Genomic DNA, 13,120 nt, shown 5'->3' with positions numbered 1-13,120 from the left:
ACTTTCAGAATAATTGTGAAATTTTTTTCTCTATCAGCATGTGGCATTCCAACTATATAAAAGTTGTCACATACCTGGAACATGGAGCTTGGGGGTTGTTTCTCTCCCTGTGTGTCTTTGTGCTATTGAAATTAACCTTCATCCTCTGTGTTTACCCACTGGAATAGCTAAATCTTTCTGCTTGTCCTCTTCAACTATAAACTTCTGCCTAACTTCAGTAATTCCATATCATCAAAAGCCTTTTTCCAAGCGTAACAACATCTTGGGAGTCAGGAGGTCAAATGCCATCTAATAAATTCCCTCCACTCTGGAAAGATAACGACTTCTTTCTGTCCTTACTAAATGGTTAAAAGAGAGATTTATAAAGGTCCTCTTATACTCTGACCCTTTCACTTCGAATTTTTTGTTTTCTTCTGGAAATCCATGTCTGTAAAAAGAAAAGGATTATTGTGAATTCTCATTGGTCCCTCAAAGAATGTTATTATACCTGGGAAGCCAGATTTCCTCAATAAACAGTTTTTTTCCTTCCTCCTGCAGCCCTGGATTCAATGATTTATTCTGTCTGATTGCTAGCCTGGGCCACCAGGCAGCTGTGCTAGCTTGCTGCAGTTTGGATTCTTTCTCCTCCATCTCCTGGCCTGCATTTTTCTCACCCATCTGATTTTGGCAGGTGGGTAAATGCTCAGGTCTGCTCAGCAGTGCCAGATCCTTTGTGCTGCAGGGGCTGAATACCAGCGCATTCAGATACTGTTTTGGTGCTTCTGGAAAAGAAGAGGAAGAATGGGGCTTCTTCTGACACTTCAGACTTCAGGTTGGTTGGTTGAATTATTCAAGTCTCCTTTCTCCCAAAGCAGGAAGCTTTGGTGTTGGACCTCCATTAACTTTTGTGTCAGTGCTCATGTCAGGAAGCTTCATTTCTTTCATTAATTTACTTCAATGCTGCTAGTACTCCATGATCATGTATTCAGCTCCCTGTGTCCTTGGCCAGGTGTTCCTCCACTCTCTAGGCCAAGTTAGCAAGTTAATAGAAAAACCGTAATAAAGATTATGCTGTCTTCCTCAATACAACCATTGTCCTTCTCTGTGGAGAATGACCTTGTTTCATTCCCTTACAGAGTTGTTCCAAGATGCAGTCACCTATGTGGTCTATGGATTACCAGCCTAGATGGACACAGAGGGGAACTGGTTCTCATCCTGTGTTCCATCAGTTGTTCCATCAGTTTTTCCATCATGGTCCCACATGGCTTTGCCCAGGCAGCCCTACAGCCTTCCTGCTCTACATTCTCCATCTCAGCAGGAATTTGAAGTGGCTGGAAACATACGGCCTGCAGGTATACGGTGCAAGCTGAGTTTCAGTGTGTGTGGATGCTGCTGCAGAAGACTCTGATTTGGCCTTTTCCATGGGGACTTGTCCTTGCTACTACTGGTAAGGTTGGCAGAAGGGTGCTGGGTTTTTTTTTCCATAAACACCAGGACATATGGCTCTAGGTAAAGTACATTAAGAGGGCTACAGTTTTATTCTCTTAGCTTTGAAATTAATTCACATCTCCTTCATTCTGTGGCCACATTAATGCTCTGTCAAGAGAAGAAAGGAGGAACAAATAGCTGTATGAAATAGTGGAGTGGAGGTTAATGCCCTGTTTAATTTCTGTTATGTAAAATGCTTGTGGCCTTCCCTGTTGCAGCAGCTCAACAAGCCCAGGATGAAGAGACACTCTTCTCTACAGAGGCAGCAGGTGGACTGCATCAGTGCCTGTGAGGACGAAATAAATCCTCCAGTGCTACTACTACAAATAAGCCACCTTGAGCATCCCTGTTGCTGGAGCTGTAAGCTGAGAACTAGCAAAGCATTAGTCATGCTAGAACTGCTCCCCTGCCCCTATCAGCCAAGCTTACCCTGCCAACCCCCTGCACTTTGCTCCAAGGCTATTAAGTGTCCCTGTGCAAACTTCAGGTTATGTCTTAATTATATGAGGCCTGCAAAGGTAGAAGAAAATAAGAAAAGCTCATTTACAGCAAGTGGCTGATGTTAACAGAGGGGCTGTGCACTCAGCCCCAATTACTATGCAGTTGTTACTGACCTTAGGCATAATGCCACAGTCCAAAGGAAAACAGAACCCAGGCTGGGCCCCAATTTCCTGAGACTTAATCAAACTTATGGGAGAGTTGCATTGACCAGTTGTGGTCACCTGAGGTGCAGAAGTATTTGCCATTGTCAGGTATGCCATTAAATAGATTTACAATTAAGAAATGGATCAGCTACTGTGTAAGGTTATAACATTCTGTTGCAAAAATCTTATCTGGTACTTATGCTTGTCTGTGTTATTCCTACTGGAAAAACTCCTCCTTGTGGTACTGGGGTTGTTGTCTCATGATGCACATCAGTGCCTGCCTGCTTTAGTTTCTATGTGAAATCTTGCCCTGCTGTTTAACCTCTCACCTTCTGCTGGTATTAAACAGCTAACAGACAGCAGGCTCGGTCTGGAGCTCACTGTTGGATTAAACTCAAATTTCTCCTCTTTCTCCAGTATTTAATCTACAGTATAACTACACTGTAAAAAGGACTCTTCTAAAAGGCAGATGGGGTTGAAAAGTGCAGAAGGACAACTGTCATGCCCTCCAAGTGAAAGCAGGTAACGTTTTGCGACTAACTGCAAGGCACACCCCACCTTCTGTCCTGGGTCTCCTGTTGCTGGCAGGCAGTTAGTCCTGCCTGCTGCTGTGCTCCATGGAGTCTGGGGGATGTGAGTGACAGAACAACCACAGACTCCATTGGGCTGCTACATTAGGCTCTGATCCTAAAACCATATCTGGGGCCTGGCTTTTAAAACAAAATTTTCAGGAAGGCCTGAAGCCAAAGTATGGGACTTGGAAAATATATGAGATTTCAATAGCTGGACTCCAATCTCTTGCTTTTTGTGCAAATTTAACAAGAAGATGGTATCAAGACTACTGCCATGTAAAGCTTGTGCCAAACTAAGTCAAGCAGAAATAACCAAGATGGTACTGGTGGAAAGAATGGCTCTAAAAAAAAAAAAGTATGACTTGAAAGATATGACTGGGTGTATGCTGTGTCTTCTAGTCATACTTTTGATTTCACCTGCACAACACTGACAAATAAGATATGAGATAATAAGAAATGATTTCCCTCAAACCTCTAGGTCAGCAGTGTTGTGCCAATGATTTCAGTTTGCATCCTCCTAATGCTTTCAGTAGCCTTGCTCTCCATAAATGCCTCCCTTTTATTTCCTAGAAGCCCTTGTAAGTGTAAGTTTTTGCAGTGGAACAGTTAGTGGTGGCCTGAGAAGAGCCATAAACCACTGCCCTTCACTGGCAAGAAGTTGCTGAGGTTGCTGCAACCTGCTTGGCAGGTGATACCTGGAGGGCCAGGCAGGCAAAAGCCACATCTTCCTGTAAAAGAAGGCAGGGTTGCTGCCACTCTACCAGCTGTAACATGCTCAGGCTCTCTCATGCTCTGCAGTGCTGGCCAGGCAGAGGTATCACCCCACAGTGAGTCTCAGTCACCTTCTTGTCATCAACTGAAATGACACAAAAGTGCAGGAGCTTAGGGAAGGAACAAAACAAAGGAAGGCAGGGCCATGTGGACAATAAACAGTTTATTACCAATATGAACACAGATACTGTGATGCACTGACGTACCATTTTTTATATTGTGATAACTTTGAGACAAAGAACTTGTTGGCTGACAACTAACATGTCTCTGTTTCTTCTGGTGATGCCACAATACATTTCTGTTGGCAAAGGATCTTCATTTACATTGCAGACTACTAGTAAATTACTTTGAAGTCATCTATCAAAAGCAAATGGTTCACATGTGTTCTTATCTACTACTAAAAAGAAAGGTAATACATTTAAATAAGCAAATACAAAATACAAAAAGGCTGACAAATCCAATGTGCAGTGTCAGATGAAATCTAAAAAATCCAGAATTTTAAAATTTAATATTCTTTAGATTAAGACTTTTAAAATGAAGCAAATTCAAGGCAGCAGCAAGCTTCAAAGTGTGCTGAGTCTGCTAATAAAAAGGGTATAAGAACAAAGACAGTGCCGGTGTCCTCTCTCACCATCTTGCATGACCTTGGTACACTTAGAACTGATCCGATCTTCCTAGCATTCTTTGTACCGTCCAAATGCTTTGCAATCATTATGTTGTACTGATTCTACTCAACTCCTGCCGTATGGCTAGAAAACCAAACCAAAAAGTTAATGCATAATGTTACATCCAGTGTAATGGAAAACGCTAAGCGCGGAGGTTGCAGAAAGTACACGCTGGTAAAAGATGAGTGGAGGGGAAAAGGATGAGTAAGGGAAAGCAGTCAGCTGTTTGTTTGCAAACTGCAGTACTGGCTGAAGCAGCAGTATCTGGTTTATGTGAATGCCTTATTTTGCACTGGAATGAACTAGGGAGGATTGGAGGGCCAAGCTGCTGGGACAGTAGCATATAGGCAAGAGTCTCCTCAACTGCAAGCTGCCCTAAGTTTTTTGAGTGCACAGGTCTAGGGCAAGGGGGCTGGGAATGGATTTTAGCTGGTTTACGGTCTCTGTTTTTCCCTTTCTCTGTGAATCTTGATGGGAGTGCAGAGTGTAGACATGCATCTTCCTATGCCCTAATGTGTGCTTCAAACAGATATTTGGCTGTGCATTTCAATAATGGCCCTGAAAAACACATTTCCTCATATCTTGCAGAGCAATTTTATAAAGAGTACTGATACATGTACCACTGTATGTTGTCCCTTTCAATTAAGTATGGCTATTATGTGGCTATTTGGGAAGCTGTAATTGAAGAAATGTCTGCAATAGCTCTTCAAGCACTGGAAGCCTACAGAAGATGCTCAGGAAGCATTTTTGATCTGGTAGGTTTGTCACCTCCTCATCCTTGGACCTGTGTGACCAGCTAATTACAGGTGATTTCACACTCCCTGATAGTGATAAATTGACACACCATGGGCTATGGGCAAGTCCTTTCTCACCCTGTTTCTCACCTGTGAGAAACACCAGCCAGTGAATTTCCCACAGGTTGGGGGTGAAAATGCTTGTCAACAGCACAAAAATAATGTAAACACAATGTCATGATCAGAGCTCAAATAAGATAGATACTTGTTCATCAAATATGTATATAAATCAGAGCTGCTCAGAGAAGTCTGAAAACACCAGGGAAACTCTCTGCAGTTCCTGTCATCTTATCTATGGGAAATTAGTCATAAAGATGAGAAAAATAATAATTTTTCTCTTTCTTACCATCAATTATCTCCTCTTTCACTTTGTGTAACTCTCTTACAACTTCCTCCAATATTTCCTGATGAGACAAAACACAAGTCAGCTGCTCAGAATTTCCTTCTAACTGGTGGAAAAAAATGCAAGTTTAACATGGCTGTGCTTGTTCCCCACCTCTGCTGACAATCAGAACCTAGTACTACTAACAGCTACATCTGCATTCCCAGGCCAAGGATGCAGAAGATGCTGACATATTTCTTTGCATATTTCTCTACAGACATCTTGATAAAGTAGCATTGAGACTGTGCTCTCTTTCTGCTCACTAGCTAGCCCTCTCTAACACCTAGTTATAGAGGAAATCAAAGGACTGAACAGCTGTTTCGCTTGTACAGCGCATGCATGGGGGAAAATGGGTAGTTTGTCCAATCTCTTAAGGGTGAAAGACCTCTTCACTCACCTGTTTCATTCGATCAAAATCTAAGGCATCCATAGCCACATCATTGCTGCTGCTCACTGGCTTCATCCTTGAGAAATGGGAGAAGAGGACAGAAAAGCCAGTCAGTTCCTTGCAATGAACGCAAAGCTACACCCACCTGATGGTATGTACGAAATCCACCCCAGAGCAGGAGCACCCATGTTTGAGCTCCCTCTTGTGCTGCTCAGGCGTGTTGGGCAGCCACAGAGCAGCACTTGTCCTGCTTGCACAGCCTGACCCTCAAAAGACTTCTCCTACTGCAGACATACTGATGGGAGTACAAAGACTGAGCTGAAATGTAATTTACTTTTTTTTTTTTTGGTGTGATTTCAGACTAGAAAATGCTGAGATGTCTTCAGGGGATAAAGCCTGTTTTAAAATGTATTTTATTACAGCATTTCCAATTTGCAATATTTGGTTCTCTCTCATAGGCTGCTTTCTGTACAACAACCCTGTCTTGGCCATCCAGACTTCAATTGGGTGCTAAAGTGATACTAGAATACAGGTTATAAAAATATTATATGGAAAATAATAACCCTGCAATCCTTTGCTTGGAAGGCCTGAGTCAAGCAGAGGTTGTTAGCACTTTTTCTTGGCTGAGGAACAAAACTAATCTGGCCTTATTGGCTAGTACACGTAAGGTTGTTATTCTTCCAGGATGGCATTAGTCAGTGGGCTGAACTCTGAAGACAGCTGATAAAATGCATAAAGACAGCAGAAGCTGCTTGATTTTTCTCTTTTAATCAGTAACTCTAAACCATTTTAAAAAATTAACCATGCTATACAATTTGTAGAAATGGCTTCAAATAACTTTCCTATCATCTCTGGGTACAAACTGGGGCAGAGATTCTGCCAGTCCTGAGGGTATGCTTGGTCTTGACCCTTTCTTGGGAAAATTCTAACGTCTCATACCATCTCACAGCTGAAATGGGAATTAAGACAGATACAAATGCCATCAAACTGAACAGGAATGGAAACAGGTCACTGCTGAAACCTTTTGAAACCTGCCCCGACTTCCCCCATTGAAGTCATCTGAGCAAGCAAAGACTGAGGACTACTCCAGGTGTTAAACTAAGAAAGCATTTTTTTTACTACAGAATTCCTTCTTCTCCCAGGATGGAAGATAGCTGGTGAAAATTTGATGGCTGCTTGAAATAGCCCACATTTCATTCCCATTCCCCGGAATAAGCTCTTTCTATATCTATTTGGAAATTCATGCACATTTCCTAGAACCAACATGTCCCATTAGTTTTAGGAGAGCTGGAGAGACTATATTTTGCTCTAGTAACAATGGTGCATCCCCTCTGCGTGTTTGGGCAGGGCCTGTGCCATCATCTTTGTAACACAGGATCAAGAAGTGCATATAGTTGCCACTGGCAGCTTCCTCTCTGCAGGCTCTGCACTGTTGTATAGGGAACACTGTAAAACAAGGCACATTTCTTTGCAGTGAAGGCTAAATGCGTAAGCCTGTGTTCTAGCTCCTTATTCATCTTATCCATCTATTTTGGTGTTCAATACTGCAGTAATACTGGATGGTCCTGCACCAGCAATGGAAGTCTTTAGCTGTCCAACATCAAACTTTATCTCAGTCTCTGGGGATAAGAAATTGGGTGGTGATATTGCAGCCTAGCTGTTCTGACCAACTGAACTTCTGGAGTTCTACTTGAGGCTTCTTGCTTTTTGATACCTGCCAGTTTTTGCACCCCGTATTTCTGAATGCCCTGACTGTGTCTGTGCTTTTTTTTTTTTTTTACAGCTTGATGTTATTAACTTACCACACCAAGGTTTGCTCTCCTTTCTCATCCACCTGCTGCTTTTGCATGGATGGAAGAATAAATTCCCTCCTCCCAGTTTCAGGCTATTCAGATAAATTCTGCCTTTGCTTTTGAATTTCTGCAGAAGCTGGACCATGAAAAATTCTCCTAATGGCAGGTTCTTCCTGAACCTGCTGTAAAAAGATTCTGTAAAATCCGCCTTCCACATGGCACAGCACACTGCCAAGCCTGTGCCTCTGATTCAAGAGCACAGAGGTTTCAAGCACTTGCATAAGTACAACTAACATCTGTGAGCACGCTCCCACCTGAGCAGGGGGATGTTTCCATGGAGCGAGCCTTTGACATGACACACTGTACCTTCACACTTTGTGCCATGACTGACAAACCAAATTGTAAGAGAATGAGTAAAAGTTGTGACAGAAGATGAACATTAGTGCTGAATAATGGGATTAACCAAAGGACAAGCCAAGACAGTTAAGAAGCCAGGCTGTTAGCCAGTACCTAGAAGACACGTGGGATTGTGTGGGGCTCTTAGCGTCACAGCTCTTCACCACTGATGGATTTCTACAGCAATGGAATGAAACAAGACATGAGTTGTGCAGGTGGCATGGGGACAGCATGACCATCCCGACTGCTAGTCAGCCTCAGGGACATCCTGTTCAGCTCACCTAGAAAGTAATGAAGATACAGGCTTTTCAACAGAATTGCTCCTTTCCCATGGCTTCTTCCCAGAGTCTGAAAAACAAAAATGAAAAAGTTACAGTTTATTGGTTTTTCTCTAACAATAAAAACATGCTGAAGTTCATTGTCTTATACAGCTGCTTTCATTCACTGAGGATGAGTAACTAAGAAGGATCCAGGAAAACAGGATTCCTGAATGAGTGTAGTTGTCTATATTATAGAAGAAATCACTGGAAAAATCTGCTTAATGATTCCTCTAATTAGGGACTGGGTAGTTAAACAACGCTAAAAAGACATGGAAATGGAACACTAGGAGGAAAAGCATAAATCGCTTCTAATACAAAATAAGGTCTTCTTGCTACAAGTCTTGTTTAATTCAGTACAACATTTCTTTATATTTTAAGTTAAAAAATCTGAAGAGTTTTTGTCTGCATAGTTTGCAGAGAATGTGGATATATCTAAAAATCAGCCAGTGAGATCCTCACCATGTGAATCTCCACAGAGAATTTATTGAATATTGTGCCCTCACTTCTAACTTGCAGAACATCGTAAAAGCTGCACTACATATCTCCTGCTACTGAAAACGCTTACTGTCCCTCCCAGTCTCCCACTATGTTAACAGTCTAAAATAAACAGAACTGTTTCAGAGACTTGAATAACACTAACACCCAAGGATTTGCTCTCTGTGAGGTTCTAAAAAGCTCTTTAAAAGAATTATGGGCACTCCCAGGAAATCTCTAGATTGTGTTCCTCATTTACATACATCTTTCTCATGGCTTGTTCCTCTTCCCTTGCAAAGCATGCAAATCATGGCTTTGTTCCAAAAGGAAGCTGGAATGGTTAAATACTCATTCCCTTGGGAGAGATTTTTAGCATTTATGAAAGCCAAGGCTGATGCAAGGATGAATCTCATTTTCTTGCAGCTTATCTACTCAGTTACTTCAGTTCATCATAGGAAAACCAGATTTTGGTGGCTCCTTAATTTCACCCAGTAACTCTCAGTATCAGGCTTACTACTAGATTAAGGAAGGATAACAGTTTGAGGCTCAAACCTTAACTGTATAAATCAGGACAGCTACACTACCAAAAGTAAAATAATACAGCTTTTTGCTCTTTGATTTGGGTGCAAAATGTTGAAGAGACAGATCCTTAGCTACATGACTAGACCTCATTAACTAAACTGGCTGTATTATCATTTTCTTGTGCTGTGAAGCATATAAAATCATAATTTCTTGCTGAGTACAGTTTTTAAAACAATAGATATTTGGGAATTTTTCTTTTAGTTACTGCTGCTGCACTTAGAAGCAGGATGATGAACCCAGAGTCAGGAGGTGGCAGAGAAGATTAAATTAAGAAGACTACTACAGCACTATCAGTTGTATTTAATACCTGACGAATTTTGCTGCTGCTGGGCAGGACCTCGTGTACTGGGTGAAGGAGAGGTGCTAGCATCATCCTACAAAGAGAAAACCAGGACATTACTGAATTTAGGAGATGAAGTGCAGAATCCTCTTCTACCCTGAAGACCAGCTGTAGCACAGGTGGTACAAAAGCAAGTTTCCTTCAAGCACATCCAGAAAACAATCCTGCCAAAGTATGGGCTCAAGTCCATTTAAGCTTCAACCCTTCTCTCTCTTTAGCATGGCAAAATATATGTTTCCTTTTTTTTCCCCTTCTAAATATTGCTATGTTTTCATGATTCCACTGAATCACTCTCATCTCAAAACCACATTCAATCAAACAGCCTGAATTACCATTCTGAAGAGCTGGCTGCTTGTATCTGAATACAAACCTTCCATTTCCCAAATTTAGAAAGTCTGTGTCACCATTTTGGCTGGTGAGCTGATCGGGATCGACACCGGGTCCGCTGTGCCTGCTTTGGGTTCTCTCTCTTTTCGTTTCTTTTCAGGGTTTGCGGGTCGGAAGGACCCGTGGCAGAGAGCGACAACCAGCGGTCGTCCTCTCGCGTCCCTGCTTGGGATTGTGACGTCAGCCGCGGGAATTTTTAAAACCCGGTGGGGCTGAGGGCGCGACGCCATTTTGGCTGGTGAGCTATAGGCTCCTTGCCTGCTTGCACGTGCCAGGTCAGCTGACAGGATACGAGGGAAAAAAAGAAAAAAAAACAACTCTCAATAAAATCTCCGATCTTAAGATCTCTTGCCTGAAGGTACCTACCATGGTAACAACTCGGACAAAGGGTGTTAAACATGCAGTAGGTTCCCAGACTGAGTCTCTCTACAAGCATGCTGGTGTTCAGGCTTCTAGCTGCAGTGAGTGTTCGAGCCTGGCACTTGGTGTGGAGGCTGAAGGAGACACCTGTGTCAGGTGTGACCAGGTGAATTGTCTCTTAAATTTGGTAGCTGAGCTGAAGGATGAAATGGCTGAGCTGAAAGCGGAAGTAGCAAGGCTCAGGACCATACAAGAATGTGAAAGGGAGTTGGATGTGTGGGAACAAGCTTTGCAACCCTCTCCAGTTGAGGGGAGCAGTGGAGGATGGATACAGGTCCCTGTCAGAGGAAGCAAAGGGAATGCACCCTGACCCTCTTCCCCTCCCCCGCTGCCCTTGAGCAATAACTACGAGACTCTGCAGGCTGAGGGCAATGTGGATGAGAGTAGTGCAGAGGAACCAATCAAGGAGATGCCAAAGATGAAGCAGCCCTCCCAAACCTTAAGGACCAGTGCTACAAAGAAAAAGAGAAAGGCTGTAGTTATTGGAGACTCTCTTGAGGGGAACAGAGGGACCCATATGTCGTCCCGACCCATCCCATAGGGAGGTGTGCTGCCTACCTGGGGCCCGGGTGAGGGACATCACCCAAAGATTACCTAAACTAATCCAGCCCTCTGGCTATTACCCATTGCTGGTAATCCAGGCTGGAAGTGAAGAAATTGAAAAGAGCAGCACCAGGAAGATTAAAAAGGAAATTAAGGCCCTTGGGAAATCAATTGACGGGGCAGGAGCTCAAGTGGTGTTCTGCTCAGTTCCCTCAGCAGCAGTGGTGTACACTGAGAGGAACAGGAAAACCCACACCATCAACAGTTGGCTTAGGACATGGTGCCAGCAGCGGAATTTTGGCTTCTCTGATCACGGGGCAACTCTTACTGCACCTAACCTGCTGGACCAAGATGGGTTGAATTTATCTAGAAAGGGTAAGAGGGTGCTGGCACTGGGCTTGGCAGGACTCATTGGGAGGGCTTTAAACTAGGTCTGAAGGGGGTGGGTGTGGAAACCAGTCTCCCTGGAGAGGAGGGAGGACCACACAAACTGGTGAAATCAGCAGCCCAGCTGAAGTGCATGTACACCAATGCACGCAGTATGGGCAACAAACAAGAGGAACTGGAACTCTTGGTTCACCAGGAGAACTATGATGTAGTTGCCATCACAGAAGCACGGTGGGACAATTCTCACAATTGGAGTACTGCACTGGAGGGTTATAAGCTCTTTAGGAGAGACAGGCAAGGGAGAAGAGGAGGAGGGGTGGTCCTGTATATTAGGGAATCCTTTGATGCCTCAGAACTTGAGGTTGCAGATGAAAGGATTGAATGCTTATGGGTTAAAATCAGAGGGAGGCCACACAAAACTGACATCCTGGTTGGAGTCTGTTATAGACCACCCAACCAGGACAAGGAGGCCGATGAGATATTCTATAAGCAGCTGGAAGCTGTCTCAAGATCATCAGACCTTGTCCTTGTGGGGGACTTTAACCTACCAGACATCTGCTGGGAACTTAATTCAGCAGAGAGGAGACAGTCCAGAAGGTTCCTAGAGTGTATGGATGACAGCTTCCTGATGCAGCTCTTAGGTGAACCTACCAGGGGTAAGGCTCTGCTTGATCTGCTGTTCTCAAATAGAGAAGGGCTGGTGGGAGATGTGATGGTTGGAGGCTGTCTAGGGTGCAGCGACCATGAGATAGTGGAGTTTTCAATATGCAGGGAGATAGGGAGGAGCAGTAACAGAACCCTCACTTTGGACTTTCGGAGGGCAAACTTCAGGTTGTTCAGGCAACTTATTTGGAAAGTTCCCTGGGTAACAGCCCTTAAGAACAAAGAGGTCCAGGATGGTTGGACCTACTTCAAACAGGAGCTCCTAAAGGCACAGGAACTGGCAGTTCCCACATGCCGTAAGACGAGCCGGCGGGGAAGACGACTGGCCTGGATGAGCAAGCAGCTCCTGAAGGATTTAAGGGAAAAAAAGAGGGTTTATCGCCTTTGGAAAGGGGGGGAGGCAACTAGTGATATGTTTAAGGATGTTGCTAGATCATGTAGAAGAAAAATTAGAGAGGCAAAAGCACAGTTAGAAATTAAACTGGCTGCTTCCGTGAAGGATAACAAAAAGCATTTTTATAAATATATTAATGCTAAAAAGAGGGGCAAGAGGAGCCTCCACTCTTTACTGGACGTGGAGGGTAACATTGTAACTAAGGATGAGGAGAAGGCTGAGATTCTAAATACCTTCTTTGCCTCCATTTTCAACAGTAAGGCAGGAGGACTTCAGGATAACTGGCCTCCTGAGCTGGTCGATGGGGTCAAGGAGCAGTGTTGTACTCCTGAAATCCATGTGGAATTAGTTCAAGACTTGTTGAGTCACTTGGATATTCACAAGTCCATGGGACCTGATGGGATTCATCCTAGGGTGCTGAAAGAGCTGGCAGATGAGCTGGCCAAGCCTCTCTCCATCATTTTCCACCAGTCCTGGCTCACTGGAGAGGTCCCAGAAGACTGGAAAGTGGCCAATGTGACACCCATCCACAAGAAGGGACGGACAGAAGAACCTGGGAACTACAGGCCTGTCAGCCTGACCTCAGTGCCAGGGAAAATCATGGAGCAGATTGTCTTGGGGGCAATCACAGCGCACCTGAAGGATGGCCAAGGAATCAGGCCCAGCCAACATGGATTTAGGAAGGGCAGGTCCTGCCTCACCAACCTGATCTCCTTCTATGATCAGGTGACCAGCCTG

General features: G+C 43.8%; 1 protein-coding gene across 1 annotated transcript in view; it reads right to left on the bottom strand.

Moving 5' to 3' along the window:
* Nucleotides 1-3,863: 3,863 nt before the first annotated feature.
* EVL (Enah/Vasp-like) overlaps nt 3,864-13,120 on the bottom strand; it is a 98,819-nt gene continuing 89,562 nt past the window's right edge. Inside the window, exons 11-16 of the mRNA XM_054400663.1 lie at nt 9,556-9,622; nt 8,154-8,220; nt 7,987-8,049; nt 5,693-5,759; nt 5,260-5,317; nt 3,864-4,203 (exon numbers count right to left, since the gene is read on the bottom strand). Of these exons, the coding sequence (XP_054256638.1) occupies nt 4,166-4,203; nt 5,260-5,317; nt 5,693-5,759; nt 7,987-8,049; nt 8,154-8,220; nt 9,556-9,622 (360 nt within the window). The 3' untranslated portion in view covers nt 3,864-4,165. The remainder of the gene's footprint in view (nt 4,204-5,259; nt 5,318-5,692; nt 5,760-7,986; nt 8,050-8,153; nt 8,221-9,555; nt 9,623-13,120) is intronic.

Source organism: Indicator indicator, chromosome 4, assembly GCF_027791375.1.
Source record: "Indicator indicator isolate 239-I01 chromosome 4, UM_Iind_1.1, whole genome shotgun sequence".
Classification (NCBI taxonomy): domain Eukaryota; kingdom Metazoa; phylum Chordata; class Aves; order Piciformes; family Indicatoridae; genus Indicator; species Indicator indicator.
This window is presented reverse-complemented; position numbering and strand designations above follow the sequence as displayed.